This window comes from Carlito syrichta, unplaced genomic scaffold (assembly GCF_000164805.1).
Source record: "Carlito syrichta isolate Samal-C Ts95f unplaced genomic scaffold, Tarsius_syrichta-2.0.1 Scaffold305570, whole genome shotgun sequence".
In the NCBI taxonomy this organism is placed as follows: Eukaryota; Metazoa; Chordata; class Mammalia; order Primates; family Tarsiidae; genus Carlito; species Carlito syrichta.
The window spans coordinates 222,587-245,209 of record NW_007249666.1 but is presented as its reverse complement, the minus strand read 5'-3'; the positions used below and the strand labels follow the sequence as shown (position 1 = coordinate 245,209).

The 22,623-nt window shown below is 36.3% G+C and overlaps 1 protein-coding gene across 5 annotated transcripts in view; it reads left to right on the top strand.

Moving 5' to 3' along the window:
* RAPGEF6 (Rap guanine nucleotide exchange factor 6) overlaps positions 1-22,623 on the top strand; it is a 200,796-nt gene that overhangs the window by 22,446 nt on the left and 155,727 nt on the right. For all 5 annotated transcript variants that reach the window (XM_008061751.1, XM_008061753.1, XM_008061749.1 and 2 more), the window contains exons 2-4: positions 1,670-1,740; positions 3,641-3,697; positions 15,879-15,962. In XM_008061751.1, the coding sequence (XP_008059942.1) occupies positions 1,670-1,740; positions 3,641-3,697; positions 15,879-15,962 (212 nt within the window). The remainder of the gene's footprint in view (positions 1-1,669; positions 1,741-3,640; positions 3,698-15,878; positions 15,963-22,623) is intronic.

The following is a 22,623-nucleotide window of genomic DNA, read 5'->3' as shown; positions in this document are numbered from 1 at the left end:
AGTTACCGATTCTAGTTCTCTTCATTTTTTGTAGAGATTTAGATTTGTCTGGTACTTTTTTCCCCTTTTTTCCCCTTTTTATGAAGGACTGTTAACATCTTTTATAGCACATCTGCTAATAATTAATTGGTTCAGCCTTTGCTTATCTGAAAAGTATTTTGCCTTGATTTTTTAAAGGTATTTTGACTGGGAATAGAATTTTAGGTTAATATTTTTGGGTTAGTGGTAACTTTAAACATGTTACTGTTTCATCTTCTATCTTCCAGAATTTGGTAGACCCTTCTCATTTGCTGTGGTTTCTTCTTTTAATCTATTTGTTCTTCTTTTCATATATTTAAAATTTTTTTTTACTGTCATTTTAGTAAGGATTTAGCAGAAATGTGAATGGTTATTTAATCCATTGTGGTTAATTGGCAGTTGTGATTTCTGAAATTAGGTTTTTTTGCTGCTTTTCTTAATGACTCTCTTGCTTTACTAACAACCTACTGGAAAGCAAGTTGTCTTTAGGATAGAGTTTTTCCATTGTCATGTGATCATTTTCTTGGCAGTTATATATCAAAGTGGAAAGGCAGTGTTTGGGAGTGGTCTGCCCTAGTATAAAGGCATTATTCTTTATGAGGTAATAGGTAATAGGAGATATGATTTTTATAGATAATTTAAATTTATCTGCTCTTTAATATTCCTCTCCTTTAGGGAAGTAGACTGCTTTCACTTTCTTCTTCTGGTGTGCCGCTGCTCTTAGTTGAGATCATAGTATATTATTCTGTGTTAAAAAACAAAACAAAAACTAGTTATCAGAGTGAAGAGTAGAGAAAGTTTCTTGACAGGGCACGGTTGCTCACACCTGCAACACCAGTGCTTTGGGAGGCTGGGGCACAGGAGGATCATTTTAGGCCAGGAGTTCATAACCAATCTGGGCAACAAAGCAAGATACCATCTCTTAAAAAAAAACAACATTACAGGTGCACACCACCATGCCTAGCCAGGCCTAGCTACTCAGAGACAGAGGAGCACTTGAGCCCAGGAGTTTGAGGTTGTAGTGAATTGCAGTCACATCACTGCACTCCAGCCTGAACAATGAGTGGAATAAGATTGTCTCCAAAAAAAAAAAAAAGAGAGAGAGAGAAAGTTTCATTACTTTTTTCACAGAGTGAGCAATAAAATTATACCATTGGGGATCTTTTTGATTATTGGTAGATTTCATATCACTTTGAGTCATTTTAGAAAGAGATTTTTTAGAAAGTCATATATTAAGGGACTGTTGGTATACTAGGTCATCTATACAGGAAGTCTTGAGAAAATGTACTTTGTAGGAAAAAAAAACAAAATGAAACTTAAAAACTGATATAACTTCTGAAATATTTGGAGGTCATGGAAGAAGAAAAGTTTATATCTATTTTAAATTGAAATAACAAGTTCATATGCTTTCATATGAAATACTGAGTTTTTGGTTCTGGCATTGTTTGAGCGTAGGCCATTGGCCATATTGAAGAGGAGTTCCTGTGTGATCTGAGGGCACTCTTCTCTACCTTTTCAAATGTTTTGTAATTCATAGGTTTTATGACTCTTCCATAAGTGCTATTTGCTGAAGGTCAGAATTGTAAAGTGTCATTATATTTTGATAAGTATATTTGAAAAATAATCCAAAAATTGTTCTTCTCTTCCACAGGACTTAAATACAATTTATTCTTATCTACATGGAATGGAAATATTATCAAATCTCAGGGAGCATCAGCTTAGGTAAGTGTGGTGCTTTTTTTTAAGAGGATGCACTGTGTACTCATTCATTTATTTATTCATATTTAAGTGCCTTTATATTATATTTATATATTTATATTTCTATTTAAGTGCCTTTTTTATTCCTTATACTGTTGTAAGTACTTGGAATATACAATACAGATTCGATTTCTAATATCCTGGAATTTATATTCTTGGTGGGGGTGATTTCAGGTTTGGGGAATAATACTGACAATAAAAGATATATATAATATCCAGTACTGATAATCACTGTGAGTACAGTGAAGCATGGTGAACTGAAATAAACTGGTAGCTACTTGACTTAGGATGTTCAGCAAAGCCCTCTCAGAGGAAGTAAGTTTTGAGTTACAAGGAGGAGCTAAGTCAAGAAAGAGGGCTTTGATGGCTGGAGCATAGTGGAACGAGAGGTAGAGAGTTGTAGTAAATTAGTGTGGATAGGTAGTACTTGCCCAGGCCAAGTCATTTAGGGACTTTTGTAGGATAGGCAGAGGAATTTTCATTTCTTGTTTCATTTTTTTTTTTTTTTTTAGTCATGAGACGTTAAGTAAGTCTTAACATTTAGCTGCAGTTTTGTCTTCAACAAAATAGTGATAATAATGGTATCTTCATTGCATATTTTGAGGATTAAGTGAGAATAAGTACCTAAAACAAAGCACAGTGCTTAGTATGTGCTAGTAGTGAAATCTGTATTCTTTTGGTAGTTTGTATTGATACTTTATTATGCCAAAGTGTTAAGCTGAACATGGTATGTTTATTGTAGTGTTGTATTAAAGTGCAAGGAGCAGGACTCTTGATTGGGCATAAGCTCTTGTGGATAAGATCCATATACTTTATGAACCTCATTTTTTCCTTCTGTAAAATGGGATATCTATTCTGTTTATCTTACATCATAGTGATTATATTTGTACAAACACTTTTAGAGCAGCAATCCCCAACCTTTTTGGCATCAGGGACCTGTTTCATGGAAGATGATTTTTACCCAGAGGGGGTGTGGGGGACAATTTTGGGATGATTCAAGCGCATTACATTTATTGTGTATTTTATTTCTATTATTATTACATTGTAATATATGAGAAGCTACTGCTGCTGCTGATCTGACAAAAGGCAGAGCTCAGGTGGTAATGCAAGTGATGGGAAGCAGCTGTAAATACAAGTGAAGCTTTGCTCACTCTCCTGCCGTTCACTTCCTGCTGTGAGGCCTGGTTCCTAACAGGCCACAACCGGTATCAGTCAGTGACCTTGGGGATTGGGGACCCCTGCTTTAGAGTGCTGCAAAACACTAACTGTTAAAACTTCTGTATCACATTTTAATTAAAAATGTTTTCCCACCATGACCAGCTTATCCAGTCAGTTGTCCTGGGTGTTTTTCAGGCTTCAGTTATGGACCAGATTGCTAAAATATAATTGTTTGGGATTTATTATATTCTGTTTTCTGTGTAACACAAATCAGCTGTTAATATATGTCAAATAAGTATATCAGGAAGAAAAAAGAAAATTGAATTTTAGCTTTTAGTTGTACAAAAGTATCTTTAAAATGCAGATTTATATATTTATTTAGCACATTATTTTTTGTATGTACATGCCTCTGCCAGTAACTGTCCTTTACTTTTACACAATTCTTCACTACTGAGGATTCCATAGTGAACTAGATAGATGTATAATTTTTCATAATAAAAAAGAACTTTTTTAGTGTGAGTTGAATGTTTTATGATGTACTTAAGAATATTATGGTTGATGCATTTTATATATCTCTAAACTCTTGTTAGTGAAAAGTTACGGGTAGTCTTGGTTGTTTTCTGTTGAGACAATTATAATATAACTTTGGAAACAAAATGTAAGACAAAATAATCTTCAAAATTTTTACCTTTTTAAAATATGTTAGATTGATGTCTGCAAGAGCACGCTATGAGAGATACAGTGGCAATCAGATTCTTTTTTGGTAAGTATTTCCATAATTCACTTAAATTAGTGACTTTTATGTTTAAATTTTAACTTTTAGCATTGAATTTTATTTAATTCTGAAGTAATTTATGTAAAGCAAAGTGAAATATATTCATAAGCTGTGAAGTATAACATACTTAGAATGTACAAGAAGTGTACAATGCGGTGAATGTTAATAAATAGATATACTGTATAGGTACTACCTAGGTGAAAATAAAAAAGCAGATCAGCTTTTCGGAAGGCGCTAATCAACTATCCTTTGGAAAAGTAATCACAATTCTAACTTCTGTCACTATAGATTAGTTTTGCCTCTTTTTGAACTTGCTATAGATAGAATCTTTGGTCAGGCTTTTTCACTTAACAAATGTCCAAAATTCTTCTCTGTTTTTGCTTGTTGTTTTTCACTGCTATATAGTCTCAATTGTATGAAAATAACAATTCATTTAGCCATTCTACTGTTGTTAGATATTTGGGTTAGTTCTAGTTTTTACTATTGAGAAAAAGTTTCTGTGAACTTTTTATTCATTTTTTTTGTGACTTTATGACTCATTCCTGTTGAGCATATTCCTAGGAGCAGAACTATAGCCATGTGTCACCTGTATGTGATCAACAGTAAACTACATATTCATGATGAGGATTTTGTAAGCATATAATACTGTATTTTTACTGTACATTTTTTGCATTTAGATATACAAATACCATGTTACAATTACCTACAGTATTCAATACAGTAATATGGTGTACAGTTTTGTAGCTTAGAAGAAATAGGTTATACCCTATAGTCTAGGTTTGTTACTACAAACTACTGTCATCTAGGTTTGTAAAATTATACTCTATGATACATGACAAAATCACCTAACAACACAGTTCTCAGAAAATCTCTCTATTGTTAAGTGATGCATGACTGTACTGGAAATTTGCATATTCAAATTTAAGAGATTCTGACAGTTTTCTAAAGCAGATTTATCAGTTTTAACCTATAGTATGTTCTATTTTGTTCTACATCTTTGACAACCTTTGATGTTTTGTTTGCTTGTTTTGAATTTTTGACATTCTGCTGATTATTTCATTATGTTATCTCATTGTGATTTTATTATGCATTTCCCTGTTTACTAATGATGAATGACTTCCATGGTTGGCTGTTTGTTTGGTTGTTTTTTTCATAGAGATAATCTCACTCTGTCACTCAGACTAGAGTGAGAACAGTGGCTTGATTATAACTCACTGCAGCCTTGAACTCCTGGGCTCAAGTGATCCTCCTGCCTCACTCTTCTGAGTAGCTGGGACTATAGGTGCATACCACCACATCAGCTATTTTTTTTAATTTTTTAAGTGATGGAGTCTCCTATGTTGCCCAGCGTGGTCTGAAACTCCTGGACTCAAGCAATCCTCCTGCCTCTGCTTCCCAAATTGCTGGGATTACAGGCATGAGCCAATTCACTTGGCCATTTTTGTTTTTAAGGGCCATTTTGGTGACCTCTTTTTTTTTTTTTTTTTTTTTTTTTTGAGTCAAAATCTCAGTCACCTAGGCTGGAGTGCAGTGGCACGGTCATGGCTCACCACAGTCTCAACCTCCTAGGGTCAGGCACTTATTCCATCTCAGCCTACTGAGTAGCTGGGATGTGCACCACCATTCCTGGCTAATTTTTTTCACTTTTTTGTAAAGGCAAAGTCTCACTATGTTGCCCAGGTGGTCTTGAACTCCTAGGCTCAAGCATTCCTCCTGCCTCAACCTCCCAAAGTGCTGAGATTACAGGCACAAGCCCACTGTGTCTGGCTGTGTGTTTGTCTTTAATGGTGAGGTGAGTCTCTTGTAGACATCATAGTTGGGTTTTGTTTTATTATCCAGTCAGCCACTGTGTATCTTTTAATTGGAGAATTCCATCCAATATACATTCAAGGTTATTATTATAGGTAAGGACTCATTTCTGCCTTTGTGTTAATGGTTTTCTAGTTGTTTTGTAGATTCTTTTTTCTCTTTTAGTGTTCACCTCTGTGGTATGTTGGTTTACTCTGACTAAACTTTGTTTCATTTTTCTTTGTGCATCTTTTGTCATTTTTATTTGTGGTTGCCATGGGGCCAGCATAAAGATTCTTGTAGTAGACTGATAACAGATGAACTTTGATTCCATAAAATTACTCTAGACTTTTTTCCTTTCCCCACAATTTATATTGTTGCTTTAGTTTATATATTTATCTATAATGTGTTCCTTAGCCAGTAATTGTAGCTGTTGTTGTGTTGACCACTTTAACTTTCAGCCTTCATACTAGAGAACTGAAAGGTTTACATAATTCTATTACAGAATTCTGAATATGCTTATAAATTTACCTATACTTATGAGTTTTATACTTTCACATGTTTTCATGATAGTAATTATTGTCCTTTTGTTTGTAGTTATATCACTTCCACAAGCATTTCTTTTAAGACCAGTCTAATGGTGATGGATTTCCTTAGCTTTTGCTTCTCTGAGGTCTTTATTTCACCTTCATTTCTAAAGGATAGCTTACTCTGTTGCCTGGGCTGGAGTGCAGTGGCACGGATCACAGCTCATTGTAGCCTGGGCTTCCTGGGCTCAGGTGATCCTTCTGTCTTAGCCTTCCTAATAGCTGATACTGCAAGCGCACACCACCACACCTGGCTGATTTTTTTATTTTTGTAGAGATATGGTCTCGCTTTGCTGCCTAGGCTGGTCTGGAACTTCTGGACTCAAGCAATTCTCCCGCCTTGATCTCCTAAAGTACTGAGATTACAAGTGTGAGCCACTGCACCAGGCCATAGTTACTTTTTTATTTTATTTTAGCATTTATATCATCCCATCTTTTATGGCCTGCAAGGTTTCTGCTGTCAATCTAATGAGTATTACCTTATATGTGACTGGATGCTTTTTTCTTGCTGCTCTGTATCTGAGTTTTGACAGATTATAATCTGCCTCAGAGAGTATCTTTTTGTATTGAATCTAATTGGGAACTTCTAAGCTTACTGGATTTGGATGTCTATATCTCTCTAGACTTGGAAATTTTTCACCTGTTATTTATTAAATAGGCTTTCTGTGCCTTTCTCAATTTATTCTCCCCCAGCACCCTTGTAATGCAAAAATTTGTACACCTAGTGGTGTCCAATAAGTTTCATAGGTTTTCTTCATTTTACCGAATTTTTATTTCTTTTTTTCCCTTCTGAAGACCGATCTTCAAGTTCAGAAGTTCTTTCTTCTACTCAATCTAACCTGTTGTTGAAGTTCTCAGTTGCATTTTTTATTTTATTCATTGAATTCTTCAACTCCAAGATTCTTGTTTTTTTAATCTTTTTCCTCTTTGTTGAGTTTCTCATTCAGATCATGAATTGTTTATCTGATTTGATTGAATTAATTATATTCTTATATATCTCACTTAGTTTCCTTAAGATTGTTGTTTTAAGTTTCCTTTTAGGACATTTCATAAATATTTTATTGAGGTCTGTTACTAGAGACTTACTGTGTTCCTTGGTGTCATTTTTTTCTTGTTTTTTCATCTCATGTCTGTATGTTGATGTCTACATCTAGTGGAACAGTCACTTTTTTTTCCTATTTTATGGTGTAGCTTTCATAGGGAGAGATTTTTTTTCTTTTCCTTGTAGATGGTACCAAGGTGTCCGTTTTTACCCAACATTGACTTTGGCTGTGAGTGGACTCAGTAGCATGGTGTCAGTGCAGTTACTTCAGCTTATAATTGTCAGCAGTTGCCTCAGTTACCTAGTCTGCAAGAATTTGTGGCTGTGGTGTTGCAGTTTTGCTAAGGGAAAGGGTACCAGGCTGGTCCAGCAGTGTGTGGTTTCTCCAGTGAGGCATAGCCGTCCTTGGACTGGCCATTGGGCTGGGCATAGGCAGACTGGTGGGTTGGGCACAGGCAGACCGGCTGGTAGTGTGGGGAGTCTTCAGGGAAAGGGACCTTTACCCAACTGGTCATCTGGGCAGCCAGCTGTTCAGCAGTTTCTCTTCTGTGCACATCTGTTGTTCCCAGGTGGAAGGAGGGCGTTGCTGCATGAATTTGGACTCTTGGTTGTTTCTTCCAGCCTAGGTTCCATGTGGCTGGTGTCATGATGCTGCCAGTACCCATGTGAATGTGGTAAAATGACAATGGGACCTCAAGCGTGAAGAGAGAGGTGTTGCTACTGGCCAGCAAGGCAGTGAATCCAGTTTAAAGATGGCTTTGGGTCACAGCAACCTAGGCGACAGAGATAGGGAGTGCACAACATGGGCTCCTACTCTGGACTAGTGCTGCTGTGTAAGCTCTCACCATTCTCTAGACTGGGTTTGGTATCTGTGAGGACTGGGTTCTCTCCTGTAGCAAGGACTTCTGGTATCTTTGATGACGGTAGGGACTGCTTGGTGTCTCCAGGTTACCATTTCCCTACATAAAGTCGTCCCCCTTTGACGATGAGCTGATCTCAGTTGTGGAGACAGGAAGTCCCCCTTGACTTTGAACTAATCCTAGTTGTGGAGACATAACAATGCCTTTGTTCTCTTCTCTATTGTGCTGTCCTGGGCTTCTGTGCTTTTCAAAGATTTTGCCACTCTTCTGGTGCTCTCCAGTGTACTTTCTTAAAAGTCTCTGCAATCAAAATAGAGTTGTTTATTCATTGTTTTGGTCCCTTTTTGTGGCAGGGGCAGGGTTTTAGACAAGCACTTGGCTACTCTAGTTGGTCATCTTGCTGACATCAGTCCCCAATCCTGATAATTTTTTATTGTATGTCAGACACTGTATGAAAAGTCATAGATGTGTAATGTCTTCCTCTAGGAAGTATTTAGATATTTTTTGTTTTGTTTTGACAGAGTATAGGCAGATAATCTTTTTTTTTTTTTTTTTTTTTTTTGAGTTGGAGTTTCACTCTGTTGCACAGGCTAGAGTGCAGCACACTCACAGCCACTGCAGCTTCCACCTGCTGGGCTCAGGCAATCCTTCTGCCTCAGCCTTTCAAGTAGCTGGAACTATAGGTGCTCACCACCACACATGGATATTTTTTAAAAATTCATTGTAGAGGTGAGGGCTCGCCAGGTTGTCCAGGTAGCTGGTCTCAAACCCCTGGGCTCTGGCAATCCTCTCGTCTCTGCCTCCCAAAGTGCTGGGATTACAGGCATGAGCTGCTGTGCCAGGTTTAGCAAATATCTTGATGTAGTTTAGAATAACAAGTGGATTGATGTGGCAGTTGTTAGTGCAAGTTTTCTTTGATTGCTTCTGTTTTCTCAGTGAAACAATAATCAAGATCATGTGTTGAAAGTTTAGATGAGGGACAAGATATTTTACATTTGAATAGAGGGGACAGCAAATGGACTTCAGAAACATTATGGTTGCTAGGCAGCTTTAAGAACCAGTTAAAGTTTGTGATAGTTAAATTTTTTTCTTTAGCCGTGTTCAGCTATAGGGGTGGAAGTGGAATAGGCAGAAAGTTGGATTTATCCAACCTGCTAAATGCAATAAAATGAGAGGAGAATTGAGAGAATGTTTCTAAAAGAGTGATGATAGTAACCAGTACAGAAGAGAAGCGTAGAAAACTAGAGACAGTACAATCATTATGGTATAGATTGTAGGGGGTCTGGATTATAAAATGAGCTATAAAGAGAGGTGGTGATAATGGGATGCTTGAAATTCAGATTATAAAGGTCTTACAATTATTTCTGATGCAAGGTTTCTGGTAATCAACTGTGGAAGTGACTGAATAAAGTAGAAGGTAAGATCTTTAAAGAAGAGATGAAGAATTTGAGATGTCTTCATATCAGAAAAATTATTTATGTAAATAAAAACCTGACAGAAGTAATGTTAAAGAGGGTTTTATAAGCCAAGAATTAAAATCTTCTGGAAATAAGGGAATTGACCCTCATTGTTTCTTTAATTGAGTTCATCAGAAAAGGACAGTTCTTCAGGAAATAAGAGAATTGACCCTCATTGTTTCTTTAATTGATTTCATTGGAAAAGGACAGTGAGTGGTATAATCTGGGAGTTTTTAGGAAGGTGAGGAAAAGAATGGTTTAGAATGGATTAAAAGGTGTCAGGAGAGAAGACAGCGACTTTAGGTCTAGTAGGAGTGTGTGAGAGAAAACATCTATTTTATTTTTATTTTTAAATTTTTAAAATTTTTGATTTTAAAGATGTGGGGTTACAGTTCAGGGTTAGGTATACAAATGTTCATTATGCAGGTGCAGTTTCCCACTATTGCCAGTCTCTTTCTTATTGTATTATGATGATTATTCAAGGTCCGCTTATGAGTGAGAGCGTGTAGTACTCAGTTCTTTGTTTCTGTGATAGATCACTCAGTATTATAGACTCTAAGTCCATCCAAGTTGCTGTGAAGTTCATAATTTTCTCTGTCTTTATGACTGCATAGTATTCCATTGTGTATTTGTAACACATTTTTTTTCCAGTCCTCTTTCTTTTTTTTTTTGAGTTGGAGTCTCACTCTATCACCCAGACTGGAGTGCAGTGGCCGCTCCTGGCCACCACAGCCTCAACCTGCTGGGCTCCAGCGATCCTTCCGCCTCAGCCTTCCAAGTAGCCAGAATTACAGGCATGCGCTACCACAGCCGGCTGATTTTTTGATTTATTGTAGAGATGAGGTCTCGCTGCCCAGGCTGGTCTCGAACCCTCGGGCTCAGGCAATCCACTCGCCTCAGCCTTCCAAAGGCACGGGATTACAGGCTGAGCCACCGAGCCCGGCTCCAGTCCTCTTTCAATGGGCAGCACACAGTTGGTGCCATGTATTTTCTGTTGTGAATAATGCTGCAGAAAACATCTATTTTAAAAGGACTGTGGTGGAAGCAGTGTCTTCAGGAAATATTTAGAGAACACATTTAAAATATAAAGGAATTTTTTCAGATGTCTGACTATGAATTTTAGCGATTCAGTGGAAGAGTTTTAGGACTGGAAAGTGATGGGAAGAAGATTGGTCAGAAACTAGGCTTTCTAGGACCATATGCAGATTAGAGATTTGGGATGAAGGATGACATGGGAGACCTGGATTTTTATGGTAATTGATATAGGCCAGGGCTAAAAGACTTCTTGAGAATGTCCTCCTTTGAGTGACCTATATATTAGGTGTTCCTATATATTAGGGGTGACAAGATCTTCTCTAGAAATTACTGTGGATCTGTGTTTCCCTTCATTACTCATATAAATTCTTAATGAAGGAAATTTTAAGGAACATTTTTCCTTTTTTTTTTTTTTGAGTCGAAGTCTCACTCTGTGGCCCAGGCTGGAGTGCAGTGGCCGCTCCCGGCCACCGCATCCTCGACCCGCTGGGCTCCGGCGATCCTCCCGCCTCAGCCTTCCAAGGAGCTGGAACTATAGCCGCACGCTACCACACCCGGCTGATTTTTTATTTATTGTAGAGATGAGGTCTCGGAACATTTTTCTTAATCAGAAAGTATAGTCTCTAAACTGTACCTGGTTATTATAGGCTTGGAAGACTCAATGAATATAAATTTGAAGAAAGGTAATTAGAATTTTACTGTCCAATATGATATTTTAGTGTTAACTTCTGTCAAGTGAGTACTGAATATGGGGAAATCTGAAAAGATGGAACATTTGGTAAAAGTAATTAAATTGTAGCTGGGCGTGGTGGCTCAATACCTGTAATCCCAGCACTTTGAGAGGCAGAAGTGAGAGGATTGCCTGAGCCCAGGGGTTCGAGACCAGCCTGGACAACTTGACGAGACCTTGTCTTTACAATAAATCTAAAAATTTAGCTGGGTGTGGTGGTGTGCATTTGTGGTTCCAGCTACTTTGAAGGCTGAGGTAGAAGGATCACCTGAGCCCAGCAGGTCAAGGCTGTGGTGACCATGAGCATGCCACTCCACTCCAGCCTGGGTGACAGTGAGACTCTTAACTAAAAAAAAAAAGTAATTAAGTTGTATAGAAAGATTATGTAGCATCAGACAATTTATGCTTAGTGTTTTTATAAATTAAATTTATTCAGTCTTAAAGCACAAGTCTTTTAATATGGCTTTAAGTGGCTTTAAGTTAGAATTATTTAAATCAAGCTATTAAAGATTTATTCAGACTGCAAAGTTATGTGAAATTTTAAATCACATATATAAATGCAAATGTTATGAAGAGGTTTTTGATTATAAAGATAATATTTTGTTCTCCACAAGTAGGCTCTCTACATTAGGATATTGATATCCATGGTTTTCACTGGTTCGTCCTAGCGAATGACATATGCCTTTAAGAAAATATGGTCCTATTCGAAGTGAAAAATTTCAAAAGTCAGATTTTATCAAAATAGCATCAGTGTTCCCGGCGGGGGGGGGATCAGCATTTGCTTCTTCACCTTCCTTCTCTCCATTCTTGAGAATTGTTGCCGGAGAGACTTTTTAACAGCTTTTTTCATCTGAACAGAAAGTTAATAATTCACCCTTAATCCCAGTCCTATCACGCTTTTTTCTTTTTCTTTGTTTTGTGTCATGCCTTTCATGTACATTCATATATTCCTATGATATGTGTTCTACTTTGCTCCTTTATATGCATTTCTATTTATATGTGTCTCCTTATTCAATTGTATTTTTAGTGCTTGTATGATATTGATTACACCCTGACTTGTTAAATTACTCCGATATTACTGGATATTTAGGTTTCCTTTAATACTAGATATGCAGTGATTGTCTAACTCATCTGAAATTCTGTTAGGCAGAGATAGCAATGATTTCTCTATGATTAATTCCTTGGGATAACAAGGATGTAATGTCTTTATGGCTTGTGCTGAGTATTACTATGTTTATTTGGAAAAAAGATTATGCTGATTTTGATTTGCAGTATTGGTAACAATGAATAAGCATAATTCGTATCATAGCCTCTGTAACATGGGCTAATTTGTGAGGATTTTTTAAAAGTATTTTAGTGTAGTTTCCATTTGCATTTTCTGTTTACTTGTGATGCAAAGATTTTTTTTCCCTCTGTGTTCTGTGTACCATCTTTTATCTATTGCTCAGTTACTACTTGCAGTATCAATGCATTTACCTGTGTAGTAGTACCTATTACAGGTGTTAACCTTTATTGTATTACATCAGAGAATTTTGTTCATTTCATTAATAATTGTATTCTAGTTTTTACTTTTATTGGCTAATATGCTTCAGAATTTAATATTATTTTCTTGTACAGTATGTAATCTTTTGTTTCCTTTTTTTCAGGAAATATGTTTCTTTACTAGAGTACCTTCTTAACTCAATTAAAGCTTTAATTAAACATGTTTATTTCAAGGAACAGTATAAAATTTTTTTGCTAAAATGTATTTTGTTTAAATTTTAAGGTCCTTTACTCATTTAAGTATTGGTGCTTTATAGTGAGTAGGACTAGATTTAAAATAACTCTTTTCTTTTCAAAATATTCTTTTATATATCCACTCATGTTTTTAGTTTTTTTTTTCTATTTTTGTTTTAGAATATTTGTGTTGAGTTCTATTTGGGTATAAGTTAAATCTGTAAAAGACGTTGAGTGGCTAGAAAGACTATTGTAAAATAGATATTATTGCTAATATCAACTTTAAATCTTTCAGTAAGACTTTATTGTTTTTGGAGGGTTATTTGAGATTTTTTATTGCATGTATTTTTAAAAATACTAGAAATTTCAAGTATATTCCTTAATCCTTTTTATATTTTTGTCTACTCCTGTGTCTGTGACATCTTTTATTCTATAGGTTCAACTGACACTTAGAAATTATAATGATTTTCATATTTCATTACCTGCACATTGCATTTATCATTATTTCTAAAGTATTTGGATTTGTATGGATTTTAATAGTGTGCAATAAGTCCCCTATCTTTGAACAAGTTCCTTTCCAAGAATGTGCTCAGAAGTCTAATTTGTTTCTAAGTCCAACAAAGTTAACCTAGGTACCCAACTAACACAGTTGGCTATTTAGTACTGTACTGTCATGTAGTAGGTTCATGATTCTTTTCATACAAATAATACACTAAAACAAAAAATAAAACATTTTTAATCTTATAGTATACTACTGTACCTTGAAAAGTACAGTAGTACAGTACAATACAACGACTGGCATATAGTAGTTGGCATCAAGATGTTTGCATCTTGGAAATTTTGCAGCTTGAAGGTTTGTATGTAGGGGACTTAGCTGTATTCACTTATTTGTTGGCTTACTTATTATTAAACACTATATATTATTTTTATCTTGGGGATAAAATAGTGGGAAGAAAGATACAATATTTGCCCTTATTTATTTTATCATGTAGTAGGGGAGAGAAAGTTAATTAAAATTAAATGAGTTACATGTATTTAAGTACAATCAGGAAAAAGTGTAGATTACAGATCAATGAGACAGAATTAAGAGTTCAGAAGTAAATCCTTATGTTTTTGAAGAGTTTGTTTTTGACAAAGGTGCTAAGGCATTTCAATGAGGCGTGCAGTGTGGAATGATTTGGAGAGTGGACTTAGGCTTCTAGAAGGAGAATAGCATGGTTATTCATTGAGAAGAGAGAATACAAAAAATGATGCAAGCTTGAAGGAAATGATAGGGTAGACTTTCAACTGTTGAGTTTGGGTTGTCTTTTTTAATATTATAATTTTAATGCTTTCTCATTTATCTGTACAAGGGGTTTTTGTTTTGTTTTGTTTTGTTTTTTTGAGTTGGAGTCTCACTCTATTGCCCAGGCTGGAGTGCAGTGGCACGCTCATGGCCACCCCAGCGTCAACCTGCTAGACTCAGACGATCTTTCTGCCTCAGCCTTCCATGTAGCAGGAACTACAGGCATGCGCTACCACACCTAGCTACTTTATTTTATTTTATTTTATTTTTATTTTTATTTTTATTTTTGAGTTGGAGTCTCACTCTGTCGCCCAAACTGGAGTGCAGTGGCTGCTTCCGGCCACTGCAGCCTCTTCTTGCTGGGCTCCAGTGATCCTTCCGCCTTAGCCTTCTGAGTAGCCGGAATTACAGGCACGCACTACCTCGCCCAGCTAATTTTTTGATTTATTGTAGAGATGAGGTCTTGCCTGCCCAAGCGGGTCTCAAACCCGTGGGCTCAGGCAATCCACTCACCTCAGCCTCTCAGAGGCACAGGATTACAGGCTGAGCCACCGAGCCCGGCAATTTTTTATTTATTGTAGAGATGAGGTATTGCCAAGTTGCCCAGGCTGTTCTCAAACTTGTGGGCTCAGACAATCCCCTCACCTCGACTTGCCAAAGTGCTGGGATTGGAGGCTTGAGCCACCATGCCCAGCCGAGTTCTTTTTTAAATATACAAGTTGACACGTCAAGTAGGCAGCCAGATATAGCCAGATGTAGTTCTGCAACCAGAGGAAAGATTTGGTTTATAAATATTAGAATCTTCTATGCATTGTGATTAATTGAAACTTTAGATGTAGTGGATAAAGATACCTGAAAGAAGCAGAGAAAGATTGAGTAGATATTTTATTTGTGACTGTCATAATAAAATTTAAAAGAAATGTCATTATGATCCAAATTATAGTTGAAAATTAAGATAAAACATTGATAAAAAAATGTTGAATTCAGATAATACTGTCTTTAATATACATAAATAGAGTTGTCTGAATGAATATTTTCTAATATGCAAATATAGTACAACATTTAAGTTAATCTTCATCAGGTGTGTTGATCCAGTACACAAAAGTGAAGAACATGAAATTAATATTATAACTCATAAAATAGATGTAATAAACATATATTTCTGAAATCTAAATCTTAAGATAGTGATTCTGCATCTTTTTCTCTGTGGGCATGGCTTATATAAAACCGTAGGCAGCTGGGCTCGGTGGCTCAGCCTGTAATCCCAGCACTCTAGGAGGCCAAGTTGAGTGGATTGCCTGAGCCCGCGGTTTCGAGACCCGCACCGTGCAACTCGGCGAGACCTCATCTCTACAATAAATCAAAAATTAGCCAGGCATGGTAGCGCATGCCTGCAATTCCGGTTACTGGGAAGGCTGAAGCAGAAGGATCGCTGGAGCCCAGCAGGTCGAGGCTGCGGTGGCTGGGAACGTGCCACTGCACTCCAGTCTGGGTAACGGAATGAGACTCGAACTAAAAAAAAAAAAAAAAAAACCTTTGGCAAAGACAAAATTTCCAAGTAGTGTTAATTTTTCGTGATTTAAAATATTATCAGGATATATTTCATATTGAATCCATATATGTGTGGACATGTGTGTTTATTCATTCGTTTATTTATTTATTTAAACAGTTCAGAAACTATTGCCAGATGTTGGTATATCCTGCTTTCTGGATCTGTGCTTGTGAAAGACTCCATGGTTTTACCTCCTTGCAGGTATGTTTACATCTGCTGCTTAGTGTATATGGCAGGCAAAGTTAACATTACAATTATTTATTTTTTCTGTTAAACTATTTTGTGTAGGATGTGTATCTTCTCTCAGTAGGTGATAGCATTTTTAAAAATATCTTTTCTTGTTGGTACCATCAGAAATACTTGACAGGAATGAATCAACTAATTATTCATATTTGTGAGGGTATAATCTTTAAGTTTATATACCATGACATAGTATCTTCCTATTTGAACCTTGGTTTTGTGAGATTTTATCTAATTTATCTGATTTTCTTTTTATTCAGTGCTATTATTGGTTATAGAGAGTTAGTATATCATAAGACAAACTAGGTTAGAATCTTGATTTCATCACTTACTAATAATGTGACTTGGACACATTTTAGTTTTCTTCTCTGTAAAACAGAGATATTAGTACATATTTAAGTATCATTATGAAGTTTTAGCAAGCTACTAAAAGCTCTCACAGAAGTCTGGAAGGGTTCACACTCTATAGCCAGACTGTATGAGTTCATATCCTTGCTTTATCACTTCTTGGACAGATTGCTTAATCTTTTTGTGTCTCCCTTTCCTCCCTTGTAAAATAAGGATAATAATAGAACCTGTTTCATATGTTAGTTCTGAGAAATAAATGAATTAATCTATATAAAGCTCTTAGATCAGTGCCTGGCTATTAAAAGTAATTGTTATCATAATTATTAGGTAAAAGAAAAGTTGTTGGAAAGATGGTCAAATGTGGAATTATGTTAGCAATTCTTACGAATTTGGGACTTCAAATTATATTTGGATTACATAAAAACGTAGTTTCTTAGTGACTTTTCCCCTGTGATGTTGAGAAGAGACTCCAAGGCTTTTTAAGTAAGACTTCGGATTGTAGTTACGTTAATTTAGTGACATAACTATTAAGTTTAAATATCAGGATATGAAACATCTCAATTTAGATGCCATTTTTAAAGTCATGTCTTGAGTCCTGAAACTTTACACCATTGGCCTTTGGTTAAGTGAAATCTCTGCTTCTGGATTAGTAGGATAAAAATATGGCTGACTGTATTTACAAATAAAATAATACTTCTTGGTTTTTTAAAGCCTTTTGGTTGTTGTTCCTTTTCCCTGTATTTGTGAAACTCACATTAATGAATTTGTATTGTTACCCACTGAGACAGAATAAGCTGTGTAATCCTTAGTCAGCTATAATAATTCACTGTGAGGTTGTGATCAAAGATAATGAAGTTTAACATTTTAAATAATTAATAGGAATGTATGAGTTTTTAAAAAGCAATAGTATACATTAATGTAACCATTATGAACTCTGCAGCAAACATGATTATAGAAGTTTATTTAATCTTTATTTCAGAGAATTATGAGTATTTGTATTTTCTTGTATAAAAGATATTTGTAATAGGTTAAGTGTGATTGTTAAGATTAATGAGTTAATAGAAATAAATTACCTAGAATAATGCTTACTGCATATATTAAGCATCAAATAACTTTTTGCTTCTTTAGTCAGGAGACAGAAGCCACACAATAATATGAACAGGAACAGTTTAATTTAAAAAATGAACTATTTCATGGGATTAGCTACAGAGAATAAAGGAGAATACCCTACAGCTGAAGGAGAGTTCCCAAGGAAAGAACAAATTTAAAAGGAGAACCCCTTAGTCCTGATTTTAATTTAGACTTTGTTGGAGAATATGTTCGTTGCAGCCCAACATGTATTCTATGCCAGAAGTGGTCTATAACCATTTGGTCAAGAATGGCAGGAAGGGTACCGCTGACCAGGAATGGCAAGCAGGGGAACTCCCTGCCATGGTGCAGATGGGCCCTAAGGCTGGGGATAGGGACAGGAAACCTCCCAATTGCAGAGTGAACACTTTTGTGCTGCAGTGTCCCTATAGCACCCTATACTGACAGACACATTCCTTATCACAAAGTAGGGCAATGAAGGATAAATTTGAAGCTGAGAACTAATACATTTGAAGTTGAGCGGCAATAAATAACTGTCACAGTCCCCACTTAGCTAGTAAGCTTCCATTTGAATGCTTCTAAACACATTTGAAGCTCTGTTCAGCAAAACAACTCTGTTCACCTAACAAGATGCAGCTAACCTTTATATAAGTGAAGAAGTTCTCTCCCCCAAATAAGGAGATGCACAGTCCTAACAATCATAGTTAACTGTATTAATTATATATCCCATCATAGTGTCTCTGGCTATTCTTTGAACTAAAGACTCCCTTATAAAGTTTACCTTCAACAACTTTATATAAAAGAAATATGAAAAAGAAGAAAGTGGTTAAGATACAAATACACTACTGATATACAATAAGCAAAGGGAAAATATGAAAAGCTATTACAGTCCTTGTTTCTATAACCGGTCATGAGGCTATAATTGATATCCCTGGCCTTCTTCTATCACTACCCATTCAATATTTATTCCCTCAGCTGAAACTTCAGCTGTTCTGGGTTCCTTCCCTCGTGGTAGGAGCAAAACCTTCATTTAGAAGGTTCTCAGTTGGTCTGCCTATATTTTGGTTGCTGTAGCTTTCCATTAGCCTTTAATAGTGGACATTGAATTACCATAAGGAGCCTGAGAAAAACTTCTGGTCTACATATAGTCCCTTTAGCCTGCATTGTGTGTATAACCCATTTTGCTTTTGATAATTGGAATTAGTCACTTGCTCTGGTGGAATATCCACCTTTCCACCTGGTTCAATGGCCAGGTCTCTCTGATTTACTGGAATCATTGTTATGTTTCCTGGTAGAAGCACTGCACTTTTGGGAACTAAGATTCCAAACAAGCAGGGATCAGTGTTTTGGGGAGGGAAAGCAAAAATGAATTATTAGGAATAGCAGTGAGAAGAGCCACTCCTATTTTCATGACTTGAATACGAGACCCTTGTACTTTGACTGTTGAGGGAGACAGAAACCACTGCTATACTTCTGTTGAAAAATGAATTTTTCTTTTTTTTTTTTCTTTTTGAGTTGGGGGTTTCCACTCTGTCACCCAGGCTGGAGTGCAGTGGCATGATCACAGTTCACTGCAGCCTTGACCTCCTTGGTTCAGGCAATCTTCCTGCCTTATCCTCCCAAATAGCTAAGACTACAGGCATGCACCACCATACCAGGCTAATTTTTCATGTTTTGTAGAGACAAGGTCTTGCTATGTTGCCTCAAACTCCTGGTCTCAAGCATTCCTCCTGCTTTAGCCTCCCAAAGTGCTGGAGTTAATAGGTGTGAGCCACTGTATTTGGCATAATAACATGCTTGAGAAAACAATGCTGTCTAGCTTGTCAAGACGGTAAATAAAATATTTTTGTAAGTCCATGGATAATGATACTGGCAGAAACATCATCAGGCAAATACATTTTAAAAATAATTTCCAGAATACATGTCCATTTTATTTTTTTTAAGAGTACTTGGAGTTGCTGTTTTAAGAATAAGTCTATTCTAATGAAGACTGGTATCTGTCTCCTTCTAGGTAGAAGAGGTCCAGTTTAAATAACTTGCCTTCAGGTAGCTGACTTGTCCCTTTGAGGAATGATGCCATATTAGGGACTCAGTGTTAGTCTCTGCTTTTGGCAGATTAGGTACCCAGCTGTAACATAAGCACTTAAACCCGTCTGAAGAGGGTCTCCAAGGGAGAGGAGAGAAGGTAACCTTTCTAAATTTTATGACTTGCTTTGGGAAAGAGGAGTTCTACTTTCAATGACCCACCTTGGGGAAGAGGAATTCTGGTTTCTATGACTCACTTTGGGGGAAAAGAGGAGCAAGAGGTCAGAGAGACTTCACTGGAATCTCCTTTAGTTCAAAGTACTCAGCATACCAAAGCTCCATACTTGGGGATATTGTTGCTGAATTCCAACACACCCTAGTTTTAGCTCTTTTATCATGAAATATATGGGAGAGGTCCAGCACTGTGGCTCAGGCCTATAATCCCAGCACTTTGGGAGGCTGTGGTGAGAGGATTGCCTGAGCCCACGGATTCGAGACCAGCCTGGGCAACTTGGTGAGACCTCATCTCTACAGTAAATAAAAAAATTAGCCAGGTGTGGTAGCACGCACCTGTAGTTCCAGATACTTGCAAGCTGAGGCGGAAGGATCACCTGAGCCCAGCAGATCGATGCTGGAGTGTCTGTGAGCATGCCATTGCACTCCAGCCTGGACAACAGAGTGAGACTCCCACTCAAAAAAAAAAAAGAAAGAAAGAAATATATGGGGAAAGTGCAGACAGCATAAATGTACTTTTTGTTGTTGTTGTTGTTGAGAAAGCAGGATTTATTGAGAAGACAGAACAGCTTCCACAGGGGACCCAACAGGGTTGCCTAAATGTATATGTTAATGAGTTGCTATATAGTGAATATTTGCCTAATCACTACCCAGATCAAGAAAGTGAATATTGTCAGCAACTAGAAGCAGATTACATGTCTTTCTCAAATCCTCTTTTTCCCCCCAAAGATCACAAATTTCCTAAATTTTAATCAGTCTTTCATATCTGTAGAGTTTTAGCCAATGAATATGTATACCTTAACACTATAATCTGGTTTTGTTTACTTTTAAATTTAATATGAATATCACCATAGTATTCTTTTGTGTGTCTTTTTTGACCCAACATTATGTTAATGAGATTCATCCATGTTGTTGCATAGAGTTATAGTTAATTCATTCCATTAGTATTTTATTGTTAGCATAATTGAGGACTATTATAGTTAATTCATTCCATTAGTATTTTATTGTTAGCATAATTGAGGACTGTTAAAGTACTTTTATGGACATTTTTGTATATTAGATGCAAATGCACATACATTTTACTGGAATTGTTGGCTCACAAGATGTGCCTATATTCAGCTTTGTTAGTTCCAAATTGTATTCCAAATTGATGTACTAATTTACACACCCACTAGCAGTATGTGAGATTTCCCACATTTTCCACAGTATGTTCCACATTCTCACTAATACTTAGTATTATAAATCTTTTTACATTTAGTATTGATTTGCATATTACTGATTGCTGATGAATCATTTTCAGTAGAATAATCCTTTTTGTAAAGTGACTCTTTAGGTTTGTTTCCCATTTTCCTAATGAGTTGTCTTTTTGTTAGTGAGATGTAGACATTTTTTGTATATTCTAAATAAGAATTCTTGCTTGGTTATTTTTGTTTCACATACTTTTTTCCTAGTCTGTGGCTTGTCTTATTCGTTCTCTTAGTAATATCTTTAGGTGAACACATGTTCTTAATTCTAATATAGAACAGTTCATTACTCTTCTATACTTGAGGTCATGAAGATACTTTTCTTTTTTTACCTTCCTGTTTTCCTTTCTCAGTTAAATCTGTCGTCTGTCTGAAAATGATTTTTGGATGTGTCATACCATTGAATGCTTTTCCATGTGGATACCTGTATGTCCATTTCCCACTCATTCAGTGCCACCTTTTTCATAAATATCTATATATGTGTGTGCGCCTGTTTCAATTTTCATGTTTTGACGAATAGTAATGTTGAACACTTTTCTCTATGCTTATTGACCATTGCTATCTCTATTTTATTAGTAAAGTATCTGTTTAAGTTTTTTGTATGTGCTTTTAAAAAAATTATTTGTCTTTATTAGTATTCTTTAAGAATCTTTAACACATTCAGGATGCTAGCTGTTTGTCAAACATTTTGTCCCATTAGCTTGCATTTTATTAATTTTTCCTTTTTTAAACAACTTTGTTGAGGTATAATTGACATGCACTGAACTTTATATTATTTACAGTGTAGAGTTTGATAAGCTTTGGCATATGTATACACCTGTAAAACCACTGCTGTTATAAAGCTAATGAACTTATCTATTGCTAGAAAATGTTTCTTCATTCCCCTTTTTGAAAACCTTCCCTCTCGTCCTTCTCTACTTTCTTTTTTGGTCCCAGGCAATTGCTGATATTTTTGTAAATGTAAATTAGTTTACATTCTTTAGAATTTTGTATCAGGTGAAACATACATTATATACTCTTTTCTCATCAGACTTCTTGCACTCCATAAAATTATTTTGAGGTTTATCCACGTTGTTATGTGTATCAGTATTTTATTCCTTCTTATTGCAGTATTCTCTCAAATGGATGTTAACGGAAAAAGACCTGCTTTGTAGACATGACTTAACCTTTGCCTTGCCCTTACATGGCCTTAGATCTTGTTTATTTAAAAAAAAAGAAAAAGATCTTGTTTATAATTTGATACCTGATTTCCACAAAGGGTTTGTTTTGTCAGTCTTTAGATATCTATTTTAACATTAATGCTGGTCTTGGTTAGGCGCAGTGACTCACACCTGTAACCCCAGCACTTTGAGAGGTCAAGGTGAGAGGATCACTTGAGCCCAAGAGTTCAAGATTAATCTGGACAACATAGCAAGACTCTGTCTCTATAAACAATTTTTAAAAATTAGCTGGGTGTGGTGGCATGTGCCTCTAGTCCTAGCCTACTCTGGAAACAGATGGGAGGACCACTTGAGCCCAGGAGTTCAAGACTGAGGTGAACTATGATCATTCCACTGCACTACAGACTGGGTGACAAAGCAGGATTCTGTGTGTTTAAAAAAACTTGTTTGGCTGGGCTCGGTGGCTCAGCCTGTAATCCCACGCTTTGGGAGGCCAAGGTGAGTGAATTGCCTGAGCCCGCG